Source organism: Ursus maritimus, unplaced genomic scaffold (assembly GCF_017311325.1).
Source record: "Ursus maritimus isolate PB19 unplaced genomic scaffold, ASM1731132v1 scaffold_19, whole genome shotgun sequence".
NCBI lineage: Eukaryota > Metazoa > Chordata > Mammalia > Carnivora > Ursidae > Ursus > Ursus maritimus.
The window spans coordinates 29,805,541-29,824,284 of NW_024424341.1; the positions used below are offsets into that span (position 1 = coordinate 29,805,541).

The 18,744-nt window shown below is 37.6% G+C and overlaps 1 protein-coding gene across 7 annotated transcripts in view; it reads left to right on the plus strand.

Annotated features, from left to right (window-relative positions):
• Positions 1 to 18,744, plus strand: part of CNTNAP4 (contactin associated protein family member 4) — a 241,629-nt gene that overhangs the window by 204,808 nt on the left and 18,077 nt on the right. For 6 of the 7 annotated variants that reach the window (XM_008689726.2, XM_040633615.1, XM_040633617.1 and 3 more), the window contains 6 exons: positions 458 to 628; positions 1,407 to 1,625; positions 12,746 to 12,985; positions 15,175 to 15,399; positions 16,793 to 16,926; positions 17,673 to 17,760. In XM_008689726.2, coding sequence (XP_008687948.2) covers positions 458 to 628; positions 1,407 to 1,625; positions 12,746 to 12,985; positions 15,175 to 15,399; positions 16,793 to 16,926; positions 17,673 to 17,760 — 1,077 coding nt within the window. The remainder of the gene's footprint in view (positions 1 to 457; positions 629 to 1,406; positions 1,626 to 12,745; positions 12,986 to 15,174; positions 15,400 to 16,792; positions 16,927 to 17,672; positions 17,761 to 18,744) is intronic. The other variant, XM_040633618.1, reaches the window with a different exon arrangement.

Sequence of the window (18,744 nt, forward strand, 5' to 3'; positions counted from 1 at the left end):
CTTTGAGCTTCTTTAGATTTTTTTGTTATTCAAAGGAATATAGGTGTTTCAATTTTCAAGTTATAAAAAAAAATTAAGTCTTAATCAATGGTTGGCAGATTCTTATCATATCACGTTGGCAGAGGGTGGTATTTAGGGTGAGGCTGATTTTCTTATATAAAATATAGCATTCAGACCATTTCTGCAGGGTTCATTCCTCTCCTATGTTGGAAGGAATCCAGAATTGCAATCCTTTGTAAGATCTCCAGTCTTACACGCACGTCCTATATACTATATAGTTAATAGAAAAAGGAAAACCGGGTTTGTATAAATTAGCAATATTTTTAATAGTAGAAATGCTAAAAATGGAAAATGTAATTATGCCATTCATTTTACTTTATGAATTTTTCTTTTTTACTTTTTTCCTTTTCTTTCTTTCTTTCTTTCTTTTTTTTTGTTTTTTTTTGTTTTTAAACAGGGTCATTTTGGAATTCAGCTTCCTTCAATACTGAGGCTTCATACCTTCATTTTCCTACTTTCCATGGAGAACTTAGTGCAGATGTGTCTTTCTTTTTTAAGACAACAGCTTCATCTGGGGTATTTTTAGAGAACCTGGGGATTACCGATTTTATAAGGATAGAGCTACGCTGTGAGTCTCCTTTTCCTTAGAAGTTTGTGAGATTCTATTTAATAGTAAATCCTTTAACTAATTGTTAAACTACTGTGTTTCTACTTTATCAGCTAAATCTTTTCATTGTGTCCTTTTGAAAAAAAAATCTATGATATTAAGTTAGCCTTTTTGCAAGGAAATAATTCAATATATAATGCAATATATATTATATATAATTTGGGAATATATGATATATGTGAACAAATGATATAATATGTAATTTGGGAAAATAATTGGTATTCTCTAGAACCAATTTAAGAAGGATTTTAAATCCAAATAATTAAAATTTTTTTTAAAAACTGAATTCTCAGTTAATTACAGGATTACTTAATTAAATTGACCAGCCATATAATTTTGTATGCCATATAGTTTTGGTATACACTTAGGCCACTATTAGTATCTTAATATCAAATGTATATTACTTGCTTTTAAAATTAACTGTGAATCATTGTAAAAATTATTTTTACATAAAATGCCAGATGCTATTTAGTTTTCTTGTTCTGGCTAAATAGCTTTGCTCTATTGATATGCAAAATTAACTCTGAGGATGAATTTCTTAATATCTGGGGTTCTTTCCAAATGTATTTTCCGGTTTCATTCCACGTCTATTCTTTACTGATGTCATCGGTTCCTTCCATAAGATTTAAGCCATTACCTTTATATTTTGTGATTGCTATGCCATGGTGCTATTCCTAAGTGTATTGAGGACTCCACTGTCCACCACAGGGACTAACTCGAACAATCTTCATATTTCCAGCTCCAGCAGTCGTGACCTTTTCATTTGATGTGGGGAATGGGCCTTTTGAAATCTCAGTGCAGTCACCCACTCATTTCAATGACAACCAGTGGCACCACGTCAGGGTGGAAAGGAACATGAAAGAGGCATCTCTTCAAGTGGATCAGCTCTTGCCGAAGACACAGCCTGCTCCCGCTGACGGGCACGTCCTTTTACAGCTCAACAGTCAGCTCTTCGTGGGTAAGTTCTGCTGGTAGGCAGTTGGTCACTGAACTGTGTGACGTAGGTGCAGAGGTGGCCAAAATGAAATAATACCAACTGATAACCACAAGGCACTGTTTATTGAGAACCTGTGTTCTGGGCTGTGCCAGGTGTTTTATTTCTTCGTCATAACAAACCTGTGAAACGGGTTAACCCCCTTTTACAGATGAACTAACTGAAGCACGAGGGACTGAAATGGCTTGCCTTCAGAAATCCACCTAGGAAATGAGACTTAAGTTTGTGTTTGATTCATTCCTAAACCTGGATTCTTAATATTACAGATTGTGTAGTTTGTTCCAGTTTGGGTTTTTTTGGTTTTGGTTTTGTTTTATTTCTTACCTGTTAGTGTTTTGTTGGGGGTGTTAATCTCTGTTCTCACGGGATTTGAGGAACCCTCTATGTAGTTCTGACTGAGGCCAAACAGGGACCCCTATCTAAAAACAGGCCAATAGAGGAAGAAAAGAAAAGCAGGAGCAAAGTGTATAAACCATCAGTTCTGCTGGTGGCTCTCATTTTGCCCACTTTTCAGATACCTTCTGATCACCTACTTCGTGCTTGTATCCAAATATTCCTTTATTGCCTAAATACATTCATTCACTTGGTATCTACAGACTTAATAGTGGAATCCTTCTGGAAGTGTTTGTTGTATTTTCAGTGTTTGCTAATTACTTTATAGAACTCATTGACCATTAAGTTCCGGAATTATTTCTTACTTGATCACTTCTCGTATATTTTAATCTAAATAAGGGCACAACAACTCTATAAAGCAGAATAAATTATAAATGATCAGAAATTATATTTAAAGCATTTTTAAGTTATATTTTAGAACAAAATTCAACAGATTCCCATTACATCTTTTATTGCTTAATAATCTTGTTTTATTACTCTCACTGCAAAAGATAAGCCTATTTGTGACTTATTTGACTAAGACACATTTGGGATTTCTAATGAATTTATATACTCCTTATTTCTATCAGTACTTCCTTCATTCAATAAAAAGTTATTGAGCAGCTTCTAAGAGTAGGGTACTGTAATAGACAAATCTAACCATGATCTTGCAGCCACTCAACTGACTTATTTAAGGGTATGGAAATAGTAAGGAATACTTGGAATACATAAATTTTCTTTTAGTAACATGCTAGAAACTCAGTCAGGAAATTGGCATAGATATTTCTTGATATACAAAAACTGAGAGATGGCTGCAACCAAAGGTATGGCAATTTAAAATCTGTCAGTATCTTGGAAATAGCCTTACTATTCTTGGAAATTGAGAAGGCTGAAACAGTCCTCGAATTTTTCAGTGAAATCTGCTACAGTTTGCCTGAACGTGAACTTTCATCCTTTGTATGAATTTTAACGTCATAGAAATGAAGTCACTATATAGTGTGTGTGATAGGAATCCTGGCCTTAATTTGATTTCAGGTAGTTGTAACAGTTAGAAGTACTGTTATTATATCAGAAGACTGTGTTGGAGGGGGGCGCCTGGGTGGCACAGCGGTTGGGCGTCTGCCTTCGGCTCAGGGCGTGATCCCAGTGCTCTGGGATCGAGCCCCACATCAGGCTCCTCTGCTATGAGCCTGCTTCTTCCTCTCCCACTCCCCCTGCTTGTGTTCCCTCTCTCGCTGGCTGTCTCTATCCTGTCGAATAAATAAATAAAATCTTTAAAAAAAAAAAAAAAAGAAGACTGTGTTGGAACAGACTTGAGTCTTTTGCCATCAGTCACGTGTTATAATTTTAATAAATACACCTAGGAGATTTCATCTTTATGGTGGCAGTTGGTTAGGCTTTTGATAGTCCCATATGTGTTCAAATCCAAGGACTGCCTTATGGGAAAGTTTTATAAACTAAAATCTTTACTATGTTTAAGTCAAGTGACTGAAAGCTAAAAAGAAAAGGCAGCAAGATCTCTGAAAAAAATGTTACATCCACCATTAATAAACATCTGTTTATATAATTCCCTTCTTTTTACTCATAGGTAACCAAGAAAATTGACGAGGTTACTGTGATGGTATTGAAAGGACTCCTATTTTTCAAAAAGGCTTAGGGAGAGACAGGTCACTGGTTGTCCAGAGGCCACATCAGGGTCTTCATTTTATCTTTACCTCTACCACATGAATGGGCCCTTTCCTAAGATAGGCGTTAATAAAAGTTAATAAAAACGATACTTACACAAAATATTAATTTATCAATTTGTAACATTACTATCACACGAATCAGAATATTTTTTTAAATTTCTAGATGAAAATACTTCAATGGGGATTAAATTATAATTTAAAAGGTGACACTGAATTAGTGCAAAGTGCGTAAAAACCTAGTAAAAAGTCAGCAAAAATTAAAACTAATTTAACGTAGCACTTACAAAGACCAAAAAGTAGCTCCCTGCATTCCTGATAGTATGTTTCAGTGGAAGAGACAAGAGGCAGCCAATAAAAGAGTTAAGTAGTGAGACAAAATAGATATTATTTATAATACATGTTATTAATATAATACACATTTTGTACATGCATGCACACACACATATATTTGTGTGTCTGTGTGTATACAACTTCAGATAATGATAAATACTATAAAATGTCAGGAAATGACTTGGGTTGGTAGGCTTCTACTTGAAGTGGGGTGGTCAGGGGAGTGCTCTCTGAGGACCTTACCTTTGAAGAGAGGCCAGAGAAAGCAGAAGAGGGAACCTGTGAACATCTGAAGGAAGAGAATTCCTGGGGGAGGGACCGTGCTCAACGTGAAGAGGAGGAGCTTTAGGGTTAGGGAGCAAGGAGGAGGAAGCCATTGTGGCCCAAGGAGAGAGTTGGTCTGAGGGAAAGCGTGGTGTCAATGGCGGTCAAGTTATATACTGGGTCCTGTGAGGCAGTGGCTAGGAATTTGGGTTTGTGGTTCCCCTGGGAGATAGTGGTGGTGGGGACTGGAGAGGAGATAGTGAAAACCAGCAGTGGGCCATACTTAAAGTGTAGACGCACACGACTTATACTGGGTTGGTTGTTGCTATTAGTATGTTACTTCTTACACCTGCTGATCTTCTTGGGGACAAGACACTTCTTGTAGGTCTCTGGGATCCTCACTTCATTTCTCACTGTTTAACTTCAACTGAAGTTCGCGTTTCTTGTTTTCTTCCTTTATCGTAATTTGTAGGATGATTCAAGCTGTTCCCTGACCCTTCCGTCTGGATTATACACTATAAGCCCTACAAACCATAGTCCAGCCAGGCTGCAAAAGACTGCTGGTCCTTCTTCACACCCCAGAGAAAATATTTCCCTCTCTCCCTTTTCTGCAGTGAGATCCCTCCTATCCCACAATCACACACTCCCAGGAAATTGGGCTTCTTTGTTCATATGTTCTGTGCCAGCACATGGTCAGATATTGAAGGGACCCTCTCTTGGACACTGTTTCCCCACATATGATACCTTCCAAAATTACAGAGTTAAGCCTCTTCTCCCAGCCATGACTCCCTGGATGACAGGGAGTCTCTGCTCTCATTCAACAGAATTGATCTTCCGGTTCAGATTTTAAAGGGTAATTTCATTCCCCTTACTTACAAGTTCAAGAGTTTAATTTGTAGTTCACCCATCCATCTTAAAAATAATTATGGCTAATCAGTATTTCTAAGGATGCATAATGACTGTCATTCATTTTGGGGTATCAGGATACATTAATGAGATAAATACAACTGTAAAGAGTAAGTCTGTAGTATAACTTCTACTCCTAAAAAATGTTTAAATACAGACAATCAACATGACAATGAGGTTGATAGTTTTAAGTTACATAGAAACACAGTCTTTATAAACATGGGACAAAACTGTAAGACTAAGCTAATTGTAGTCAGGCTAAGATAATGTTAGTATCTCAGCATTTAGTAGGTTTTACCAAAAATGTACCTTCTTGTTTGTATACAAATTTGGCAGAAAACATTAACACTATTTTGGAATATTTCAGATACCAAATAAAGTTACTTTATAATACTACAAATATGAAACAGAAGAAATTTTGGTAATATAGAACTATGTTTGTTTGAGATATATCTGTAACACTTCTACCTACAAGTAAAATGTTGTGGATATTTGAATGTATATTCATTTTTATTTCAGTTATATTCTCCATCTCACTGTGCTACCACAGCCAGGCCTATGTTGATGATATTTATTGACATTACTTTTTTTTTTTTTTTTTGAGAGTAAGGATTTTGGTGGTCTCTTGGAAGTGACTAGTGGAATGGGATAACGTGAAAGCATCTAATATGTTTTCTCAATTGCTGGCTTCAGTCTCTCCCTTAAAAATCAGTGGTAAAGTGTGTCCACATCTCAGAGTGGAACTCTGAAGCAAGACTGATGCTTTACCTTCTGAGCAAAATCAGTAAAAATAAATAGAAGACATGATTAAAAACATGTATCAACAATGATACATGACGATTGAAATAGAAAGAAGGAAATGAGAGTTTCGGAGGTGGAACTAGGTTCATCTACACAAGAATTATAAAACAGAACAGTCCTTGTAGTTCCAAATAGTGGAACAATTGTTTTCAGTTAATCTAAACTGTAGGATGCCATGTAACGTGAAGGAGTAATAAAATAATGAACATAAAACCTTGTATGAAAAAGTGAAAGCAGTTGACAGGAATGTAATTTGATAAATTAGAAAGAGTGAACACCAGTGCAGTGACCGTCTCCTCCCCTTCCCCAAATATCCCAAACATCACATTGCTTTTTGTAATAAAAATGACGATTCACCTTCTAGTTACAGCCCATCTTTCTCCATTCTTCTTAATTATGGCACTGGGTCTTTCCCAACCTTTCCACATTCTCTCACTTTCTCCTTTCTGTACGTGTGTGATTTATGACCTGAGTTGAACAGTCCTATGCAGAGATGTTATTTATTACTTTAAAAAACAAGTTTAGTGGCATGATATTAATTGGTGTGTTAAACATATGCCCTTGACCCTGTTACACCGAGGACTCAATGTCAAGAGTGACTGCTGTTATCATTGCCCCACAAACATTCTCCAACCATGGAAATGATGGAGGGAAAAGAATCAATCATTTTTTTAAGCTGAAATGTGACAGTGGTCATTTTCTATTTTGGTTTGTAAACTCAGCATTTTTCTTAGAAGCTTCTTAAATTAGCCTTGAATTGATTTTCATTCAACTAGCTCTGCAATTTTTGTTTGCAATCTAAATTCTTTTACTGACAGGTTTTTAAATGGGGCAAACTCCATCTCAATACTTTGTGACTAGGACCTGAAGGAGAAGTGAGAACTCTTGACATAGACTCAGAAGCCATTTGCATTGCATTTGAATTGCATCAAATCCACAAATATTTATTGAGCGTCTGGAGCAAACCTTTTCTAAATGCCATACACAAAGGTTAATGTTGAACTCTGAGCATATTGAAGCCCTGAAGTTTGGTTCTCACCCTTAGCTGCACATCAGTATCACCCAGGCATCTTTTGGGAAACTGACAGTACCAATACATAGATTTATTTATGAATGGGCTTTTGTGTACTTGTCAAGTTGGATACCACAAATACATCCTTGTACTGGTCAGTTGGTGAACACATGCTTATATTTCTGTTGGGTCTGTACCTAACAGTGGAATTACTGGGTCAGGACATGTGCATATGTTAAACATTAAGAGACACTGCCATATAGCTACTGACCATTTGGATATCCTCCTTATGACTTGGCTGTTCAAATCTGTTGCCCATTTTCTACAGGGTTGTCTTCTTTTTTTAAAAAAAGGCGAGGGGGCTGGGTGCCTCAGTTGGTTAAGTGTCCAACTCTTGATCTCAGCTTGGGTCTCGATCTCAAGGTTGTGAGTTCAAGCCCTGTTTTGGGTTCCACACTGGGCATGGAGCCTACTTTAAAAAAAAGATTTATAAGAATTCTGTGTATATTTTGGATTCATTTCAGACACATTTATTCCTAATTTCTTCTCTCTCTTTGGATTATATTTTCATAGGTGTAATGGTGTCTTTTGATGAACAGGGGTTATTAATTATAATATATTCTAGAATTTGTCTTTTTACTTTTAGTTTACTTTTCATAGGCTAAAACAGTTATGGGAAGAGAATGTCAAAAAGTTTTACATTTGAGTAATTTTTATTTCAATCTGATTTTCTTTTGTAGTAAATATGTTCCCACACACCAAAGCACAGTGCAATGAAAGCCACATTTCTCTTTCATGTAATCATATCATTTACTTCAATTGTGTTCTTCTTTCCTCCTTGAGATGTCTTTTTCATGATTAGCTTAAGAAGCACTCAGTGTACTTTTGCATGTTTAGTGAGCAAATCTTAGTGACTGTTGACTGAAATCAGAATTCACATAGGATCTCTTCAGAGCAGAGAATATGACTCATACCACCAACAGTTTCTTTCTTTAAAATATGCCTTAGGAGGTCAGACCAGAGAGGTGCTGTGGCCTTGACATATGAAAAAACTAAATAGACCCACGTTTTTCTGCTGGGACTACCACAAGGGACTACCACTTCTCACTTTGGTTCAGGGACTGCCTGCATTTTCTGCCCTATGACACGGTTGCTTACACTAGCTTCCTATTTCAGCCGTAAGTTCTTTGAACATGAGGGAGACCAGTCCTCTTCCCCCCGACTCTCCTAGGGTTATACTTAATGACGAACATTCCTTGGCAAAATTGTAGCGGGGGGTCCAGTCTCACAGCTCTGTACACTAATGCACCATTTCTACAAGGCTAAGCCTTCCCAAGGATGGCTGGGTAGACCAGGACTAAAGATCCAATACATAATATACAGGAGACCACTTTTTCCCTTCAATCCCCTGACTCAGTCCTGGGCCCAGTCTGCATGGGCTATCACTTTCCCGTTCCAAGTTGATCTCAGTGGTCAGAGTCTTAGCTGCCTTTCTCTGCCACAGTGCCATGGTCAGGGAGAGCCTCTGTACTCTGCCAGACACATTTCTATCACCTTAAATTTTAAAGAGAAACGTGGAATCTTGATTTCTTTTTTTTCTAAGGCCCCTGGGCAAATATGCAGTTGTTTCCAGTTAAGCCTTAATAACATTTAAGCACAGTACATAAATAATTTGCCATTAAAAAATTAAAGGTCTTCCTGCTCCAGTAAAAAAAAAAAATGGCATTGGAAAGAGCCAGCTCGTATTTCATGACAATAGCATCTGTTACTTAGACTCACTTCCTGAGAGTAATGAACATGATAGAAGGGTTGGACTCAGTCTCTGTTCATCGCCTAGCATACCTATTAGGTGCAGATCCCAGTACTGTTATGTAAGTGAACAGATTCAGTTTTATTCCTTCACGTAGGAAGGTTAGACATTAGTTTTACAGGATACCTAGTGTTTGTGAAGTTCCAGAATTCATTATATCTGATATAGCATGGCAGGTAAATTGATAGGAAATTAATTGGAAGACAGTTCCAAACATAATAGCTCACTGGAAACATCCAGAATCAATTAATCAAACTGCAGCTCATTTTAATTGGACCAACTCTAACCCTGAAAAGTCGTTGGAATCTTTAATTAAGCTTTCAAGCTCAATACTATTTACATTGGCTGTGTTCTCCAGAATAGTTCTTCTTAAAATAAGAAGTTATTAACTTGAAACCTAATGGTAAAGCAAAAATCCTCAACACATATATGACTCGTATGTTTATGTTTAATTAGACATTTTTCCTGATAATTTAAAAACATAGTTTAAAACTATTTGATTAAGGGGATTCCTGGGTGGCTCAGTGTGTTAAGCATCTGCCTTTGGCTCAGGTCATGATCTCTGGGTCCTGGGATCAAGCCCCAGGTACGAGGGCTCCCTGCTCAGAGGGGAGTCTGCTTCTCCCTCTCTCTCTGCCCCCATCTCCTGGCTCATGCTCTCTCACACGTGCACTCTCTCTCTCTCAAATAAATAAAGCCTTTAAAAAAAAAAATAAAACTATTTGATAGGTAAACATTAACTCTTCACAAGTACACAATTCAGAAATCCTATTTGCAAGGCTGGGTGTTGATTTTCTTCTCACTGTTATAAATATATGTATTTCACACATATGTGTAGGGGTTTTTCCCTGTTAATATCCCCATCCTCTGACCTTCTTGTCTACCAAGTACCTATTTGTACCGTTAATATCATGTGTTTCCCTGTCTAAATCTGTTACTAGACCATGGGCTCTATGAGGGCAAGATCAGTTTCATATAATTCTGTACCTCCCATGTCAGACACCGTGCACAGCAAAGACCTCCTAAGTAGAGCTCGCAGAACTGAAATACTGTTCAAACCAAAAATAATCTAAGAAATAGAAGAAAGTGAAAATTATCTTTTTTGACAACATTTTGGTGTAGAGAGAAAGGGACACCCTTGCACTAAAAGGCCAACTGCAAGTTCTCACTCTTTCCTGCCTCTAACTGAAATGTTTATTTTAATATTTCCTCAGCTGTGCCCATGGGCTTGTCCCTGGAATTCTCTATGCCTCTAGTTTCTCATCGTCTAGAACAAAATGAAACAAATAAGAATAAACAAGCTGGGGCAGATGAAAAGGAATTGTATTCAGCTGTTGGACTCCCACTTTAGTTGTTAAGATGTCACTGGCAGAGGGAGATCAACTTCTAAAGCAGAGAGACTTGCTGCTTCAGAGTGACAACTGCTTAACAAATCATGATTTAACAATACTGCGTACTATAAACTATGTATCATGATTTAAAGTACTATAACATGAAATAAATGAAATACACCAGGAATCCACCTGTAATCTAGACTTCCCAGCGCCTGACCCTCCTCCAAAGAGTTCCCGGCTCAAAGCTAACAGCAAGGCTGTGGGCTTCCTTACCCAGCAAAGAAAACTCCAGCCAGGATGCTAAGAGAATTTGGTCAAAGACTTAACTCTGAGCTCTCGACATTCTATTGAGGTGAGTTAGCAGAGTGTGAGAATAGGGAGGTCTGAAGCTAAGGTGGGTAGCAGCTTTAATGTGGAAGGAAAAGAAGAGGAGTCCTAAGACTAAGGGGAGAAGAGAGACTTCAGGAATGGAAGGACACAGAGTAGGAGGAAGGAAACAAGAAGATTGTCAGCTATTCTGAGACTCTGGAATGAGATGAACTCCTTTTCCCCTGCCATGCCCACAGAAACTGAAATTGCAATATGTCTGGCTTCACAGCACGCTGCATCTGGATTTAAAAATAGAAAATATGACTTCATTGTATTTGCGTCATAAAAGAGGCACAAATTATGTCAGCTGAAGCAATTTCAATACACAAATTTAAGTACGGTTGCTTGAATGGGGTCCCTTATGTCTATGAATCTGAATTCTAAGTACCACTAGTGAAATGAGTCCAAAATTCTTAGGAATTCTTTTAGTTTTTCCCTTCATGGTATTTCATTAGTCAAAACTATACAATTAATGGATTCGGAAACATTCCTTGGGTTTTATCCTCATTCTCAGGCTCAGGGACCCAAACTACCCTGTGTGGCCAATAATGTTCTCTCTCTGAAGCACCAAGCACCCAGCTCCTGCCCCCATGGCATAATCCAATTTAATGAGCCAGTGCGTTAACTGATTATTAATAATCAGTTATTAATGTCAATTGCCAATCAATTAGTTATGATTGTAAATAGCTACCGCACAGCTATTCTGTGTCAGGCACAGTTCTGTGTGCTCGGGTACAGGGCAATTGAAGCAGATATATGCTGATAATATACAAAGTCAGTTGGTAAAATGTAAAAGCTGGTAGATGGTGACGAAGGCCTACTTATGTGGGGACTATCTGGCCAACTCTTGGTTCTGAAGGTTAAGAAAAAAAAAAGTTTAATCTCTGAGGATAAGGAGATGTTAACTAGTGACGGCTAGATGAGGAGTGTGCTAAGCGAAGTGGTAGAGGAGGGGGGCAGCATGCCCTAGGAAGAGACAGTCTGTACAGAGCAGGTCTAAGATCCTGGCGGTGAGACCGCATCATCTGTTCAGCGACAAAGCTCCTTTTTAGAGGACCCGTGACCATCTAAAGCCTCTGGGTAGAATGGTCCAGACTATTGAGATTAGAGTACTATTTTCCCACTTCAAGTTCTGAGTATTAATTTACCGTGTTCCTGGACATCAGGTGAAGGTCCTCTTCGAGCTTACATTCTTATTAGGAGAGTGCTGATGAAGTGTGGGGTCAAGGGACCACCTGAAGAAGATCCACCTGGAAGGTTTGTTGATAGTTTCGACTCACCATCCTCATTTCTGGCCCACAGAATCAGTATTTCTTGGAGCAAGGCTGTATTTTTAAGAAGGCTTCCATACGACACTTATTTTCCTTAAGGTTTGAGAGCCTCTGCCTTAGAATAGCAGGGTCTGGTTCCACTCAGACATTGTAAACCTCTTTGGGGGGTCACTTGATAAGTCATATTGTCATGTATTATCCAATAAATGCTACATCACTGTCTCTCCATCAACCCGCTTTCCCCAGTTTGTTGAGAATCTTTCCAAGCTTAAGTCAGTCCACACTGGACCAGTATTTAGAAAAAATTTGCTGGGAAGTATGCCAGACAAAAACGAATCATCTCAGCTACCATGTTTTTGATGGAAGAATAATGACCAAAGACCATATCAGGGCACACATGTTAGAAGAACTCAAGGAGTCTTTCATAATTCTCAATAAATTAAAACCATTCCAGCATCAGGATCAAGTTTCAGTATGAAGAACGAGCCACACTTACCCACAAGTATATGCTGATTTAAAACTGAAAAAAAAAAAAAAGTTTCTACATTAAGACTGCTCATCCATTTCACCGTTATTTTGCATGAAACTAAGATATGGCCTTATTGTGTTCTTTGAAAGAAACTAAAAAAACAAAAACAAAAGCAAGCAACCTCTCCAACTTACATTTTAATAAATCATTTTTAGAAAACCAATATGTAACAAATTCAACCTTTGGAAAAAATGGAATTCACGTTTTATCTTCTTGAATTCTCTCAATATTCTGTCACAAATTGTGCTCCCCAAATTATATTGGCTCATCCAACTTTGCCCATTCCTTAAAAGGCCACAACTTTGGCCGTTCTCTCTGAGGCCTCAGTTTTGTCTGGTCTTGAAATCCTGAATAAAACACCGAGGAACATGTTTCCATTTGCAGTATTTCCCTTTTAGGTGGAACGGCCACCAGACAGAGGGGCTTTCTGGGCTGCATTCGGTCTCTGCAGTTGAACGGAATGTCCCTGGACCTGGAAGAAAGAGCTAAGGTGACGCCCGGAGTGGAGCCGGGTTGTAGAGGGCACTGCAGCAGCTACGGAAAGTTGTGTCAAAACGGAGGGAAATGCAGAGAAAAGCTCAGTGGATTCTCTTGTGACTGCACCTTCTCTGCATATACAGGGCCGTTCTGCTCGAAGGGTGAGTATGGCATGGGATGTCCTGACAGGAAAACTCATCCAATATGGAGAAACCATTTTGCGGCCATTTTCTGGGTAGCTGATTTGAGCAAAAATATTTCCATTTCTGATTTTTTTTGAAAATACCTGTTTCAAACTAATCCCACTTCATTTCTTAGATATTTGCCTCAATTCTTAAAAAAAAATAGTATCTATTAATAATAAAGCCGCTCAAGTTGCCTCTAGATGTCTTAAAATGTTGGCTGCTCAATCTGCTTTTTTCTGACTAATGTTGATGTTCTTAAGTATTATGGCTATCAACCACCTGTCCCACGAGGCAGCTCTCTCTTTTAAAATCTTTAAAGGCATTATTGTTATTTTTGATGAGGACAGTCAACCGTGAAAGGAGATTTAGGAAGTACTGTGTTTTGGTTTTTGCCAAACAAATATTTTTTCCAAGAATAAAAATAGCTTTTCCATTAACTATGCATGTGTAACAAAATAGAGATACTCAGGCATTTTGCTCTATGATGTGGCCAATATCTGTAAAGTAAAATAGCGGAATATTTTTCAGTTTGTCTTGTTCACAGACCTATGTCATGGAAGAAAGAAAGAGCTGAGTGTCGTAGTAAGTGTTCTGGACGGACTTCTCTGAATACACAAACATTCGTTATGCTTTCATAGTTGCTCCTAGAAAACTGCCATCATGTTTAATTCAGTTGCTTTATTTGAGTGTGTCTGGGCTATTGAACCTTTTCCTGAAGGAGGCTAACAAAAATTGCCTCCAAATTGAAACAACTCCTGCTTTGCAAAGAAAGCTTTTGGGATTATTTCAGGAAAAGTGGGTTAAAAGTCATCTACTTTTTACCAGAACTAAGTTAAAACTTCAAGCCAACCTGTGATAATAACTCGCACTGCTATCATCCTAGGAGGCTGTTTACATTTAAAGTTAGGGGGCGCGGGGCACCCAGGTGGCTTAGCGGATCTTGAGCCAGAGTCTTCATCTCAGTCGGGTTTTGACCTCAGGGTGGTGAGTTCTAAATAAAGTTTGAACAAAGACTACCTCTTGTCTTTACTTTCTGAACCCAAATGATTTCTAGTTCAGCTCGCTAACTGCAATCAAGAGTGCTACTGCTGGGGCGCCTGGGTGGCACAGCGGTTAAGCGTCTGCCTTCGGCTCAGGGCGTGATCCCGGCGTTATGGGATCGAGCCCCACATCAGGCTCCTCCGCTATGAGCCTGCTTCTTCCTCTCCCACTTCCCCTGCTTGTGTTCCCTCTCTCGCTGGCTGTCTCTATCTCTGTCGAATAAATAAAATCTTTAAAAAAAAAAAAAAAGAGTGCTACTGTGCATCTGTGTATCATAGTGCACATAAAAAAGGTGTTACAGATCACGAAAGTAATAAAACAAGCAAACAAAGCACTTCAAATGCCGAGGGAATGGAGACGTTGCTATGTTGCCCTGTGAGCATCATTTACAACTCACGTTCCACAACTGGTCCTTTATCGTAATGGAGAGTAGCGGAGTTCAAGGATCCAGCTCTAATTATTCCTCCAGTATCCTCTCCTCCTCGTTTTCATACATATATAAATGAATATGTGGTGTGTGTGGATTTGGGATATTAACCTCGTATAAGTAAAGCGCTACACTTTTGTAAAACTGAAAGAGGCTGGATAGTTCCTTATGTTGATCACCGCTACACAGATGCCTGCTGCCCTCGCTTATATTAACGCTGGGCTTAGCTTCTTTTCGCAGGGCACAATAAATAGGGGAAAGTGTTTAGGCGAAAAGGAACATTTCCGCCTGTTGATCCTGGAAGGTAAGAGGACCCCTCAAACTTCCTTCCTTCCTATTATAGGAAAACTAGGGTATTCTAGCTACAAAATAATAGACGGGACTAAAAATTTAAATAAGAAAATGGATGGTAAGGGAGATAAAAGCCAAGAAACCTGTTTACGTCTGAAGTCAGAGAGGAGGATATTATGCTTTCAATTATAAGGTTAACTAGCAAATTAATTACATGTAATTCTAACATAAAGCCATTTCAAAGACCATCATAAAAGCTCTATTAATTTTCTGTGTTATTTGGTTGTGGTTTGGAGCTATTTGTTATATCTATACAATTTGTTATTCTTAATTAAAAATATCAATAAAACTGAAACAAGATCCTTGCACTTAATTTTTTTAACATAAAATGTGTGTATCATTTCAGAGATTTCTGCATATTTTGGATCTGGCTCATCTGTGATTTACAATTTTCAAGAAAATTATTCCTTAAGTAAAAATTCCAGCTCCCACGCTGCTTCATTTCATGGTGATATGAAGCTGAGCAGAGAAATGATCAAATTTAGCTTTCGAACAACACGAGCACCAAGCTTACTGCTTTATGTGAGCTCCTTTTATAAAGAATACCTTTCAGTTATCATTGCCAAAAATGGTGAGTGCTTTTTAGATGAGAGAGAGAGAAAATTGAATTAGAACTTAGATTAGTAGTAATATGGATCGTTCTTATGTTCTTGCCTCTCAACCTATGAACAGGAAGAAAAATGTGCCTGTTTTTTGTATTCAGCTTTGTTTTTCAATACTGTACTATAAATTTAATCTAAAAGGATTATTTAAAATTAAGATAATTTTGATTATTTCACATATTCAGTGTTATTTTTTATTTATATAAAATACTTATCATATTTTATTATTGCTAGAAGCTCTTTACTATTCCATAGAATATTAGTATCAATTTTGTGGTTCATTTTGAAAGAAGATGCCTATTTGTATATAATAAACATTCCCTTCAATTAAAAGTAGAGAAATTGTGAGGGAATGTTAACAACCTAGCATTATATATAGGAAAAGGCCCCCAAAGTAATCAGTTGGTTTTAATGGTCAGCAATGAAATAGTCATGGGAAATGCTGGTACATCAGTGCAGGGCAATGGCTTGTGGATTAGGACATGTGTGTGCTACAGAAACCTCCTCACAGAAACCACTTGCTGATGTTTTTTCTCCTCCCTATATCCAGATTAAAGACAAAAATTCATAGATAAATTATATAAGCAAGGAAAATAAATTTGTTAACTTGAATATATCATTTCAACTAAAATAAATATGGCCCAAGGGCACTGAACACTAAAATAAAAATAATATTGTTTAATAAGTATATTTACCTTCACTGTCTATCTTTTGAGCTTGAAGCTTATCTATACATTATGCTATTTTCTTTGCTAAATTGGAGATACCCTGTGAAATAAATTGGCATCTTTGCAGGCAGCTAAGTGAGTAGTATTAATTCTCATGGTAAGTTTGGCTAAAAACCATTGATTTCATCCTAATTTCATTACAAAGTCTACGACTGTGACCACATGGAAATATTTTTCATCTTTAGTAAAACTCCATTTGCTTATAAAATTTCCATTAATCAGTTGCATTTCAGGAGTGGCAGGTGTACTTTTTCAAAGATGATAGATTATGGAAACACATTAATGCGATATTCCACAATAGTTTGGCATTTCATAATACATTAAGTTGTGGTTTTTTAAGTTAGAGGCTAGTATGGAGATTTGCTTATGCTTAACTGCATATTTGACTTTTAGGGGAAAAATTAAAGTTTTGCAGGAAAGACTGCTTATTGGCACCATGCTTGGTCTTGATCTTGAAAATAATGCAATTTGAATAGAAGCTGACTTCTAGGAATTACGAGGAAAGGAGACATCCAATAAGCTACTGTGAATTTTCCACCAGAAATTAATAGCTAAAAAGAGTACACTGAGTTTGTATATGTAGTTCTTAAACTACAATTTTAACAAAAAATATAACTTCTCTTCCCTACTTTAGGAAGTTTGCAGATCAGGTACAAGCTAAGTAGATATCAAGAACCTGATGTCATTAACTTTGATTTGAAAAACATGGCGGATGGGCAGCTTCACCATGTAGAGATTAACAGAGAAGAAGGAGTGGTCTTTGTAGAGGTAATATAATAAATTCAACAGAAGCAGTGGTTACAGTTATAGTTCCCCAGCATGAAGGACCGTTGGCAGAATTATGATAATGAATAGACTAAAGACATCCTTCCAGGGCTGCTCTTACATAGACTGCCAAATGTGGTCTAGTTTTTGAAAGGACAAAGATTCTGTCCAAGATATTATTAATATTTGATACCAAAAATGTCAAGCTTTCCTCATTTGTTTTACATCGTTCAGGAGGGAAAGCTGTCTATTTTATCATACATACCTCTAGTAGGGGTATTGCTACTCTCATGAAACCAATGGAATTGTTTGCTGTGCCAGCTTTTGAAGAGAAGCCCGAATGCTTGGGCCCTCTACATAGAGGAAAATGTCTTAGCTGAATGACTCAAGTGAAAAATACCAACCTAGGTAAAAGTATCAAGGTGAAAATAACTCTGTTTTGTTTTGTTTTGGTGTTTTTTTTTAGCTTTACCAATTTTGGATTTCTCATACAGTGGAGAGAATTAAAATGATATAAAGGGATAGAAGGTGGGGTCCACTGGTGTCTGAGGGTAGAGTAGGAGGTTTAGAAAATATCATTCACCTTTGTAAATGGCTCTCTAAATTTGTTTTTCTAAATCTCTGGGACCAGACTAACAGTTGCCTATTTTATCTTTTTTTTTTTTTTTTTTTCTTCCTTGGCTTTCTGTCTTCTTCCCAACAAAATGGCATCCATCTGGCTGTTTGCACCTCATGTAACAATTCTACAGATTGACGAGAATGCAAAGAGACAAGTCCACCTGTCATCAGGTACAGAATTCAGTGCCGTCAGGTCTCTTGTACTGGGCAGGATTTTAGGTAAGTGAAGGCACGACCTTCCCCTAATCCTGATGCATGAAAATCAGAAGAGTCATATTCCAAATGTGCACACACGCACACAGGCCACACACAAATTCCTCATGCCAAAAGAAATCTCCTCTTTTATTTTAAGTACAAAATGAGTGATAATTGAGGCAGAAACTGTACCTTCTCAGAGGTTTATGTAACCATGTGCAGGGACTTCCTGCTGAGCAAGCATGGTCCTTTGATAGTAATGCCACTGTAGTCTCTGCATAATGAAACATGATATTGTTCTCACACTTCAAAAATAACAAACAATAAAGGTAGAAATAACAGACTGTGTATCAATCAGCTGCCAAATACACAGGCTGTCGTCTAATGATCAAACCAGGACTAGGCCTAAGAAGAAGGTGGGGGGAGAGCAATTGCTTTTGCTCAAGGTTTGTGACTCTGCTTTAGGTTTTGGCTCGGATCCTGTTTGCCTTGTTGAAAGGTGGTAGTGGCTCGCCGCTCTTACTGGAGCCCAGTGTCTACTTAAATGTCTTACGATTATTATTTATATCCACCAATCACTTCTGATGTTAGCACCCAAGCAGAAACATACTCTTGCCATTTTAACATCAAAATATATATACATTTTTTTATACTTGCCAATAAGGACTAAGTGGAAAGAAGGGCAGTATGTTTTTTTTTCCCCTCCCAGCTTTATGGAGATGTAATTGACAAATAAAATTGTGTATATTTGAAGTGTACAGTGTGATGATTTTATGTAAGTGTATATTGTGAGATGATTACCACTGTCAAGTTAATTAACATCCATCACCTCACATACTTTTTTTTTTTTTTTTGGGCGAGAACATTAAAGTTCTACCCTCTTAGCAAATTTCAGTTATACAATACAGTATTATCAACTGTGGCCACTGTATTATTTATTAGCTCCTCATACCTTATCCATCTTATAACTGGAAGTTTGTACTCTTCTACCAACCTCTTCTTATTTTT